At 30.6% G+C, this 12,904-nt stretch overlaps 1 protein-coding gene across 2 annotated transcripts in view; it reads left to right on the top strand.

Moving 5' to 3' along the window:
- The window catches only part of LOC145280114 (uncharacterized), a 53,400-nt gene extending 42,672 nt beyond the window's left edge, over nucleotides 1-10,728 (top strand). For both annotated transcript variants that reach the window (XM_080131867.1, XM_080131868.1), the window contains 2 exons: nucleotides 7,312-7,354; nucleotides 10,243-10,728. In XM_080131867.1, coding sequence (XP_079987993.1) covers nucleotides 7,312-7,354; nucleotides 10,243-10,694 — 495 coding nt within the window. In that variant the 3' untranslated portion in view covers nucleotides 10,695-10,728. The remainder of the gene's footprint in view (nucleotides 1-7,311; nucleotides 7,355-10,242) is intronic.
- Nucleotides 10,729-12,904: the final 2,176 nt, after the last annotated feature.

Raw genomic sequence — 12,904 nt, 5'->3', positions numbered from 1 at the left:
ATATTAGTTCAATATCTGGGTAGATGACAGATTGCAACTGTCCATTGCTTACATTTAGTATGCTGCCATTTAAAATTAACAATAAATATTTTTTTTTAATAATCTACATCATAATTTAGGTTATAAAGGGTTAAAGTACTGGTAAAATGGGCACAGGGAAGCAACAGTGCGAGACCTAGGTTGGAGACTTTTTTTTGTTTTTTTTTTATCAAGTCTAAGAGTGAGAGACTAGTGGTAGATGTACCAACCAAAATGTGGCAACAATACTCTATGCATGGGCCAATTATAGAGTAAAGATATAGGATGCTCTATGTTAGTAATTTTCTAGCATGATAGATAGAGCCCACTTTCTTTGCAGCTGCCTTGGCAATGTCCTGAATGTATTTGTTCAAATTCATGTTGCCTGTGAATGTTAAGCTAAGGAGTCTGAAAGATGGGCTCTCAGGTTCTTATTTTGCTTCCCTTATTTTTATTGCTATTAAATTTATAAAAATGCAAAAATAATAATCTAAGTCGATGTATATTTAATAACAGTGAAAACAAAACATCTAAATAATGTATGTACAGTATTTGAGATGTCTACATTTTAGTCAGTCTACAAAAACATAAGAGTGAAATGACATTCTCAATTATCTGTATAGTAATGCACTACGACAATCCCATCGTCGTACATATGTTATCACTCTTCACCCCTATTTTAAAAGATTGGATCGTCCAATCAACAAAGATGATGTTGTTAAGGTAAACGGTCGTGATTTTATTCATTTTAAGATGAATTGTTAAAAAACAAATTGTCTTGTCAGTACAATTTTATTCATTTTAAAATGAATTGTTCCAAAATCAAATCGTCTTGTCAGTACAATTTTATTCATTTTACAATGAATTGTTCCAAAATTAAATCGTCTTGGCAGTACAATTTTATTCATTTTAAAATGAATTGTTCCGAAATTAAATTGTCTTGTCAGTACAATTTTATTCATTTTAAAATGAATTGTTCCAAAATCAAATTGTCTTGTCAGTACAATTTTATTCATTTTAAAATGAATTGTTCCAAAATCAAATTGTTTTGTCAGTACAATTTTATTCATTTTAAAATGAATTGTTCCAAAATCAAATTGTCTTGTCAGTACAATTTTATTCATTTTAAAATGAATTGTTCCAAAATCAAATTGTCTTGTCAGTACAATTTTATTCATTTTAAAATGAATTGTTCCGAAATTAAATTGTCTTGTCAGTACAATTTTATTCATTTTAAAATGAATTGTTCAAAATCAAATTGTCTTGTCAGTACAATTTTATTCATTTTAAAATGAATTGTTCCATAATCAAATTGTCTTGTCAGTACAATTTTATTCATTTTAAAATGAATTGTTCCAAAATCAAATTGTCTTGTCAGTACAATTTTATTCATTTTACAATGAATTGTTCCAAAATTAAATTGTTTTGTCAGTACAATTTTATTCATTTTAAAATGAATTGTTCCAAAATCAAATTGTCTTGTCAGTACAATTTTATTCATTTTAAAATGAATTGTTCCATAATCAAATTGTCTTGTCAGTACAATTTTATTCATTTTAAAATGAATTGTTCCAAAATCAAATTGTCTTGTCAGTACAATTTTATTCATTTTACAATGAATTGTTCCAAAATTAAATTGTTTTGTCAGTACAATTTTATTCATTTTAAAATGAATTGTTCCAAAATCAAATTGTCTTGTCAGTACAATTTTATTCATTTTACAATGAATTGTTCCAAAATTAAATTGTTTTGTCAGTACAATTTTATTCATTTTAAAATGAATTGTTCCATAATCAAATTGTCTTGTCAGTACAATTTTATTCATTTTAAAATGAATTGTTCCAAAATCAAATTGTCTTGTCAGTACAATTTTATTCATTTTACAATGAATTGTTCCAAAATTAAATTGTTTTGTCAGTACAATTTTATTCATTTTAAAATGAATTGTTCCAAAATCAAATTGTCTTGTCAGTACAATTTTATTCATTTTAAAATGAATTGTTCCAAAATCAAATTGTCTTGTCAGTACAATTTTATTCATTTTAAAATGAATTGTTCCGAAATTAAATTGTCTTGTCAGTACAATTTTATTCATTTTAAAATGAATTGTTCAAAATCAAATTGTCTTGTCAGTACAATTTTATTCATTTTAAAATGAATTGTTCCATAATCAAATTGTCTTGTCAGTACAATTTTATTCATTTTAAAATGAATTGTTCCAAAATCAAATTGTCTTGTCAGTACAATTTTATTCATTTTACAATGAATTGTTCCAAAATTAAATTGTTTTGTCAGTACAATTTTATTCATTTTAAAATGAATTGTTCCAAAATCAAATTGTCTTGTCAGTACAATTTTATTCATTTTAAAATGAATTGTTCCATAATCAAATTGTCTTGTCAGTACAATTTTATTCATTTTAAAATGAATTGTTCCAAAATCAAATTGTCTTGTCAGTACAATTTTATTCATTTTACAATGAATTGTTCCAAAATTAAATTGTTTTGTCAGTACAATTTTATTCATTTTAAAATGAATTGTTCCAAAATCAAATTGTCTTGTCAGTACAATTTTATTCATTTTACAATGAATTGTTCCAAAATTAAATTGTTTTGTCAGTACAATTTTATTCATTTTAAAATGAATTGTTCCATAATCAAATTGTCTTGTCAGTACAATTTTATTCATTTTAAAATGAATTGTTCCAAAATCAAATTGTCTTGTCAGTACAATTTTATTCATTTTACAATGAATTGTTCCAAAATTAAATTGTTTTGTCAGTACAATTTTATTCATTTTAAAATGAATTGTTCCAAAATCAAATTGTCTTGTCAGTACAATTTTATTCATTTTAAAATGAATTGTTCCAAAATCAAATTGTCTTGTCAGTACAATTTTATTCATTTTAAAATGAATTGTTCCGAAATTAAATTGTCTTGTCAGTACAATTTTATTCATTTTAAAATGAATTGTTCAAAATCAAATTGTCTTGTCAGTACAATTTTATTCATTTTAAAATGAATTGTTCCATAATCAAATTGTCTTGTCAGTACAATTTTATTCATTTTAAAATGAATTGTTCCAAAATCAAATTGTCTTGTCAGTACAATTTTATTCATTTTACAATGAATTGTTCCAAAATTAAATTGTCTTGTCAGTACAATTTTATTCATTTTAAAATGAATTGTTCAAAATCAAATTGTCTTGTCAGTACAATTTTATTCATTTTAAAATGAATTGTTCCAAAATCAAATTGTTTTGTCAGTACAATTTTATTCATTTTAAAATGAATTGTTCCAAAATCAAATTGTCTTGTCAGTACAATTTTATTCATTTTAAAATGAATTGTTCCAAAATCAAATTGTCTTGTCAGTACAATTTTATTCATTTTAAAATGAATTGTTCCGAAATTAAATTGTCTTGTCAGTACAATTTTATTCATTTTAAAATGAATTGTTCCGAAATTAAATTGTCTTGTCAGTACAATTTTATTCATTTTAAAATGAATTGTTCAAAATCAAATTGTCTTGTCAGTACAATTTTATTCATTTTAAAATGAATTGTTCCATAATCAAATTGTCTTGTCAGTACAATTCTATTCATTTTAAAATGAATTGTTCCAAAATCAAATTGTCTTGTCAGTACAATTTTATTCATTTTACAATGAATTGTTCCAAAATTAAATCGTCTTGTCAGTACAATTTTATTCATTTTAAAATGAATTGTTCCAAAATCAAATTGTCTTGTCAGTACAATTTTATTCATTTTAAAATGAATTGTTCCAAAATCAAATTGTCTTGTCAGTACAATTTTATTCATTTTAAAATGAATTGTTCCAAAATCAAATTGTCTTGTCAGTACAATTTTATTCATTTTAAAATGAATTGTTCCAAAATCAAATTGTCTTGTCAGTACAATTTTATTCATTTTAAAATGAATTGTTCCAAAATCAAATTGTCTTGTCAGTACAATTTTATTCATTTTAAAATGAATTGTTCCAAAATCAAATTGTCTTGTCAGTACAATTTTATTCATTTTAAAATGAATTGTTCCAAAATCAAATTGTCTTGTCAGTACAATTTTATTCATTTTAAAATGAATTGTTCCAAAATCAAATTGTCTTGTCAGTACAATTTTATTCATTTTAAAATGAATTGTTCCAAAATCAAATTGTCTTGTCAGTACAATTTTATTCATTTTAAAATGAATTGTTCCAAAATCAAATTGTCTTGTCAGTACAATTTTATTCATTTTAAAATGAATTGTTCCAAAATCAAATTGTCTTGTCAGTACAATTTTATTCATTTTAAAATGAATTGTTCCAAAATCAAATTGTCTTGTCAGTACAATTTTATTCATTTTAAAATGAATTGTTCCAAAATCAAATTGTCTTGTCAGTACAATTTTATTCATTTTAAAATGAATTGTTCCAAAATCAAATTGTCTTGTCAGTACAATTTTATTCATTTTAAAATGAATTGTTCCAAAATCAAATTGTCTTGTCAGTACAATTTTATTCATTTTAAAATGAATTCAAAATCAAATTGATTATATTTAAACAAGATTCTTCATCGAATTGTATTTCTTTCCACTTCAGTTTTACTCAATCAAATCTGATAAAGTTAGTAAATCAACTTTGATGCTTCCAATACTTGGCATCAATATTCGATTGGAGGATGGTGGGAAATTTTTGTTGAAATACTTTGATTATTATTTTATTCACATGTTTTTTTGTTTTTTTTTTAATCAGGGCTTTACGTTGCGAGTGAAACAGTCGCATTTGCAAGTAATTTTTCAAAGTGGCGACTAGAATTAATGAAACGCTTATCTTTTGGCGATTGGTATTTCTTTCACCGACAATCTTCCAAAGTTCACTACTGAATGAAAAATATCTTTTCAACTTTTTTTTTAATAAAACGAACAAAGTTAAATTATTTAAACAATAAAAGTTTAATAGAACAAAATGCTCTTTCTTTTTAACGAAGGCTGTTTAATAAAATATTTGAAGAAATTAGAATGTTTATATCTTCAAGTATCAATATAAAATTTGTTGTATATTTAGAATTACACTTATTAAAAAAAATACAGAAAAATCTTTATGATGTACATACTCGTCACAGAACGAAGATGTCATATTCTAAAAATCATGTGGGTTTGGCTAGTAACTTTTATGTTTGGTTAGTAAACGAAAATATTTAGTTGTCAAAGGTCAACTAAAGATAAGTTTGTCTGTAGAGCCCTGTTAATACTCGATTGAATTCTTGCCTCTGATGTGGTGTTAATTAAATCAACTTTAGATTGTAGCAAAAGTTATGATTTTATCGACATTTTTTTTTCTCTCCTGATCATATTTTTTACTTTCTTTAAAGTTTTTTTTTTTTTTTTTTTTTTGCATATGATCTTCTGGTGTCTTCATTCTCCAGAATAAATTTATAAAATGAAATATTTTTCACTCCATCTTTAATTTGTGTCATACGACAATGAGTCGCATTTGGACATATTTGATTTGTGATTTTGTCTCATTTTAAAAATCCATTTTTATTTTTTTAATTTTGAAGTTTAATTTCAATTAAATATCTGGGTTGGTGCATTTGCCATTAGTCTTTAGCTGTTCGGATCCAAACAATGTCTCCAACTTAATTGGTCCTGCACTGTCAACCAAACACCAACCTCTGTCCCGTCGCCAAAATATTGCATCCCTTTGCCTGTTTTACAAATATTTTAATGGAATGTGTTCTGATGAACTCAGAACACTTGTATCCCTTCGACGTAAATACTCCTGACTAACCCGACAAATATTTTAATGGAATGTGTTCTGACGTAGCCCTTCGATGTAAATATCCCCGACTAACCCGACAAGCGGCAAAATCCCACCCCTTCACTGTAGAGATCCCTAGATGCTGTAAAATCTTCTACTCTAATAGTTTCTTCCCTTGAACTGATAGATTTTGGAATTCCCCCCTCCCAATTCCCTGCTTCTCTGACGGTGTTAACATGCAAGAGTTTAAGTTTAATGTAAACAGACATCTCGCTGCTTAACTCCCTACATAGTGTGCCTGCAAATTTGGTCTCAAATAGTAGCCCTTTATGTCAAAGTGGCACTCTGCTTTGTTTAGGGTGAAAAACAATTTAAAAAATTTTTTTTTTTATTTTATTTTTTTTTTTTTTGACATGGAGGTCACCACTTATCAAGGCCCAGAAGCCACTCTGGGATAAGGGTTATTGTGTGCACAGTAATCAATGGGGTAGTGCTGTAGTATTCGTTAGTATTGGAGATTTGATAAAGTGTCATTACTTAAGGGGCGGTTCATCAGGAATTTGTTTATTTTAAAAAAAAATATTTGGCTGACAATTATTTTTGTAGTAGAATATTTGATTTTTTTAAAAAGTGTCTAATTGCTATGATTTTTAATAACAAAGCAAGAAAAAAAGATATTTGTTTTAGTTAAAGAATATTTAGCTGACGATGACTTTTTTTTATGGAAGAAAGAAAGAATCATTTCTTTTTTAATAAGCGTATGGTCGCAAGAATATACAAATGAAGGGATTAAATTTATGTTGTGGTATCAAGATGTTAGTAGTGCCTTTTTGTTGGCGGTACTGCTGAACTATTATGTTGTCTGTTGTAATTTTTGATCGTGATTGGCACAACAACGTGATTCGCTTGATGCTCCAAACAACCAATGTTCTGTAACGCGTATATTTGTCAACAATGAACAACATACAAGAAAGCTGATGTGCTGACCACAAAAGGGCAGCTATTCATATTTTTTTTTCCTTTACACATCTACCATCAGTAAGGTGTTATCTCCTTAAAATCATTTACTTAATGATTTCACATAAATCCCAACTCTTTCGGTGACTTCTCTAAAAACAATTATACACCGAAGCATTTTTTGTGATTTGTTATATCAAATAATAGAATATCTTGTCATTTCATCAAAATCATAGTCTTTATTTGAACTTAAAATAATTAAATTGGTTGAATTTTTTCATTTTTTTTTTTTTTCAAATTAAAATATTATCTCCAATCTGTAGACAAAAAAAAAAGCTACTGACATTTTCACATACACCAGTAATACACAGTTCAATTATAATAATAATAAACAATTTTTTTCCAACACCGCCATTTTTCTCACTTAAATTCTTGTCTGTAAATTGGGAGATATATCCTATTTCTTTTTATAACGTGTGTTAGTATTAGCAGAGTGATGTACCAGTTTTACATTTTTGTGATTTTAAAATCAAGAAATATTTCAATTATTTACGTTCATATATTTTTTTTCCCCCCAGGATTCAATCTCTCAAAATGAATTCCCAAGTCTTAACTCCGTAGGTAAGTAAGGTTTGTTTCTTGTTTTTTTTTTCTTAGATAGGATTTTCAAGGTAAAATTCAATTTCGATGGTATCTTTTGTTTGTTAGGTGAAAGTACAGAATAGTTAACAAAACGCCTTATACTTCCCATGTTAAGAATAGCTTTCTAAATAAATTATTATTATTATAAATTTAAAGGAAAAAAAAAATATTAAACCATATTAACTCCTTCCAACAGGCCTGTTTGCAAATATAGCTGCTTCCACTGCATGAACTCTTACTCACCCCCTCCTCCAGTAACAAACAATGAAATAGCAATGTCCCGTAATCACTTTGAGGAGTATAATCTCTCAGTAGATATATAACCTTTATAAACTAACCCAGTAACAACACTAACCACCCTCGCGGGGGATGCAGAAATACCTGGATTAGGACCCAGGCGTGGGGCATACCCTCTCGGTACTGATGGACCCGTAGATCTTCCCAGGTTATCCGTCTAGGAAAAGGAAAACTCTGAAGCTTAACCTAAGGGGAGGAAGGCCTCTCCAGTCTTGGATGACAACCTTCCTAGAGCTGGTGACTCAAACAAATTACCGGTCTGCAAACTGTTACGACGTATCCCAGTCCTACTGGGTACGGTAGAGATGGGTGACGTAACGAAATATATTAAAAAAAATAAAGTTTCCCAGGTTCCTTGATAATACGTTGTTATGGGAATGGGACAACCGTCCCCAAGACAACAATAAAATGAAATGTACTAGACAACGAAATCACATAAGAAATAACGAGGACAAGTATCGTTGAAAAATTAACAAACTTTTATTTATATAAAAATTAAATGAAATTCAATTCAAGAAAAGAAAATTAAATATGCCTAACTAAATGAAATGATTTAATGAGTCAAATTCTACCGAGAGAAAAATATATCAACAGTCAATGTTCACATAAAACAAGAAATCGTCTGCTCAATTAGATACAGGTTCTAGGGTAAGAGAGAGATGTTGGAGAAATGAAAGTTTTGATTGAAAAACTCACTTAATGTCCTTTGAAATGTGACCTTTCTTTTGGCTCCTTTTTTTTTTTATATATTTCTTTCCTGTAAATTGTTTATATTTGATTACGCGCGCGCAGGTTAATTTTCATATCTTTGTCCTTCGGATGATTTATGTTTCAATATGCGTGTTAATTGCTCCAAATATTTGTTTCCGAAGTTCCCAGTAGACAGACAATCAACAAGGACTACTATGTTGAGGTTTTAAGGGAGTTCAGGAAGAGATTCTGCCAGAAGAGGCCAGCACTCTTCAAATCTGGTCAGTTCAGTGACATTTCCACAGAACAATGCACCAGTTCACAAGTGCATCTTTGTCAGAGACTATTACCAAAATGAGCATTTAGACATCATCCCTAAAGTACAGATCTTGCTCCCTGTGACTTTTGGTTATTCCCTAAGCTCAAGGAAAACCTTAGAGGCTGTTATGAGACAATTGAGGAGATCAAAGAGGCTGTGATGAGGGTCGCTGACACCCTCACACAAGAGGACTTTCATGAGGCCTTCCAGAAGTTGTTGGAATGGTACAAGTGCATTGCAGCCGGAGGAGACTACTTTGAAGGGGACTAGAGTTTCATGTATGTACTATCAGTAAAAATGCCCGTATGAAAAAAGTCCAGTCATTAAAAGAAAAAAACAACGGATTTGGATGCCATCAGCCAGAAGCAAAACCAAAAGTAAATTTTGTAAGCAAAAGAAAAAGAAAATGTTGCATAGTTAGTAAATGAATGCTTTTATCTATGGACCCACAAGAACACAAATGTTATAATGTTGTAAATTTAGATGTATAAAATGAAAGGATGTAACTGCGGTCCACGCAAACGAAATTTGCAAACCACATGAAAAGGTTTTTATCTGAACCCCCACTTCAAACAAAACATTTCTACATGAAATAATTGATTTTTTTTTTTTTCTATTTTTCCATATTATATGTCCAAGAGACCGCTCTTTCTAATGATACTGTGTTCATCCTTGACTAGCATTGATACTCAGCATTGCCAGAGTTCACATGATGTTCCGTTTGGGCACACACTTGCTCTGCTAAGGATATTGAACACTTTTCCATTATTTTATGTCAACTCCATCATGAGCAACATCAATATTCTCATAACAATTTCAGAAATAAAAAAAAAACTGATAAAAACACGAAAATCTAATCATCAAAAAAAAAAAAAAAAAAAAAAAGTGACAACCTCCCCACTAGATATTTTGGCAGAAACGATATGAAAAGAAGAAGCTATTCTCTGGATATTGAGCACTTTTTGTTACCCATGCGCTAGAAAAAAAACTCTCCCTTCTCAAAAAAAAAAAAAAAAAATCAAAACAACTTTTCTTTCAATCAAAATAGCAGGGAGTGCCCATGCAACAGAAAATAAAAATGAGCCGTGGTGGCTGGGCTCAAACATGAAACACGAAAGAGGGGAAGAAGACAAAAACTTAAAAACACTTTTTCCCACACAGCCACGAGTGCTTATGACGTTGCAAAATTAGTTTTAAACCTCATTTTAGTTTAATATGTGTGCGTGACTTGCAAAATAAAGCAGCACAAAACTGAACCCTTGTTTCAAAAAAAGTGGTCCAGTTGACCATCACAGAATAAATCTTTCTAATTTTCATATTATGCATCCGGTGTATTGCCTTTTCAAATCGTACCAGTTTCGACCTGGTTGGAAAGATTTTAGCAGACACACACACACACACATCTTTATATAATAGATGTTCTTTTTTGCTGTAGATATTTTTTCTTTAATTTGCATTTTTGGATTGTTTCTAAAGATTCTATTTTCAGTGATAATTCGACCCGCATTTCTAAGAAAAATTTTTTTATATTTATTTTAGTTTTCTTTTTATTATTTTACAGCTGCTCAAAAATGCACGGAACTTTCCGATATGAAAAAAACGATTAATGAATTATTAAATGTTGTTTCATCACTTAAAATGAAGAAAAAGAAATCGGCAAACAATTCTAACAACTTTACCGACCTCCTAAGTCAGCTGATTCTTCAGTTGAATGCGCATAAAATAATTGACGAAAACACGACTGACGCCATTTACCAAACAGTAGAGCGAAATATGGAAAGTGTTGGATTTTCTGAAAATTCCATGGATTATTTCAGGTACTTTGTCGTTGCAATTGAATTGCATTGCAACAGGATTTCTTTGTTTGACTTTGACTCGACATTAGTAGATGTGATGTGTAACACTCCACCGCCACCAAAAAAAGGATTCTTTCACAGATTCCAAAGGAAAAAGACCAAAAAAGAGTCTGAACAAGTTTTTTTTCCATTGGTACAAAATCTTTTCACAATGTAACGATTGTACAGTTTTATTAAAAAGTATTGACCAATTTCTTCGGTTTTGTTTTTACAATTCAGTTCTGAAAAGATCACGGGTGTCACATATCGCATCATGAAAAGAGAATCTGGGTTCTTGTCCAGAATTCGCCCAATATTAAAAAGCAGAAATTAAAAAAATGTCTGTATGTACTAGTCCAGTTAAAATACGAAATGATACAAAAAAATTGCAATATTTTATTCTTTGTTACAGTTTTATGTCAGGTTGCGTCTACTATTTTTTTCATACTATACATCATACTATACATCGGACAAGATTCGAGCATGGGAAAGTTGTGAATTTTGAGGTTCAATATTTTCAACTTACAGGTTATTTTCCATTACGTTTTAAAGCACTATCTCCGCCAATTTTCATGATGAACCAATAAATCTTGCATTTTGACCCACGTTTTCCATTTTTCACATGAAATCGTTGCTTCCTCCTTTTATACCATATCTGTGGTTACACCCCACCTCCACCCCCATAAGTCGATATTTCTTTAAAGTTTTTCACACTTCTTCCTCATCATCATCATCATCTATGACTGCAGCACTTTTTGTATTGTGACAGTTGCCGTCTTGGCAATGTCCGCATGCACTGGTACATTCTAGTTTATATTTTCTGCAGGTGCACCTTAGAGTAATGCATCCTTTCAAACAATTACAATGAATCATCTGAATCAGTTCATGTGGAGCAACACTTTCGTCTGTCATCACAGGAACAAGTTGGTCTCCTTCGACCTTCCATCCCCATTCAGATGGTGCCATTTCATCACTACATCCCATCCACTCCATAATCTGGTAGTAGGTCCGCAGAGAATGAAATCTACAGGCAGGGGCAGTTGGAGGGAGTCATTCTGGCGCGATGAAGATCTTTCCCCTTGCAACTTTTTTGCAGAGCATATTGTATCTAACCGACACGAGTCCTTCTCATCTCCATTGAACAGTAATATCATTAGAACCATTGCTTTCCACAACATTCTGCGTTTGCTTTGCTTAACGGAATGCTTTTGAACAGTTTATCATTGTTTTTTCTCTTTTGATGATTCGTTGTAACCCCAACTTTTTTTCAATCCCGTACACCCTGGACACCGAATGACATCCTGTAAAGGTATGAAGAAACAATAGGTCTTTGCGAACTCCTTCACCAAGCACCTGTTTTAGAACCTTAATGTTATAGACGTACGATGTCCCTTTGTCAGAGTGGAAATAGAATGCAGTACATTTGGATGAAACAGCAAGAGAACAAGAAGATCTGTGCTTTTCCAATAAAGCTTGTTGATCTGAAATCAGACATACTGATGACTGCCTTTGCAATTTCAACGTCAGCATCTCTTTCTGCTTGAATAACATCACATTCATTCTGCTTGAATAACATCACATTCATTCTGCTTGAATAACATCACATTCTTTTCTGCTTGAATAACATTACATTCTTTTCTGCTTGAATAACATTACATTCTTTTCTGCTTGAATAACATCACATTCTTTTCTGCTTGAATAACATCACATTCTTTTCTGCTTGAATAACATCACATTCTTTTCTGCTTGAATAACATCACATTCTTTTCTGCTTGAATAACATCACATTCTTTTCTGCTTGAATAACATCACATTCTTTTCTGCTTGAATAACATCACATTCTTTTCTGCTTGACTAACATTACATTCTTTCTGCTTCATTCGTTCCATGATCAGTTGGATAAATGCCTGCTTGTTTGCCCGATTTGGCAAGAAATCCTCCCTTTTTCCAGAAAATATTGTCGCCTCGGTAATGTTCACCTTTTTTACATTCAACTTTCGACTTCGCCTCTGATGTGCACTTTATAATTGGTCCAACATTATAACCATCAAACACCACAGTTGCTCTTCCATAGTTTTCGACAGTGAATGAGGCATAATCGTTTGTAATGGAACTGTGTGTTCTATCCTCCTTCCATTTCAGACGATGAAGAAGATATCCTCCGTCTAGTACCTTGTGCTCTGTGACTGGAACAGTTTGCTGCACACCTCTGTCTGATTTTGTTTTGACATAGTTTCTGATGACTGGCAAGTTGCGGTTTGTCCACCTGAAGCAAGAGGCCTTTTCCCTTAAACAAAGACATCGGGTATAAACACAGTTCATAAGACATGACATCATCTAGTTGTAGATTTCCCATCTGAGAAACTTCTGAAACAGGAGCGCTGAGTC

The sequence above is a fragment of the Euprymna scolopes genome, chromosome 7 (genome assembly GCF_053919585.1).
Source record: "Euprymna scolopes isolate OS-2025 chromosome 7, ASM5391958v1, whole genome shotgun sequence".
NCBI classification, from domain to species: domain Eukaryota; kingdom Metazoa; phylum Mollusca; class Cephalopoda; order Sepiida; family Sepiolidae; genus Euprymna; species Euprymna scolopes.
This window is presented reverse-complemented; position numbering and strand designations above follow the sequence as displayed.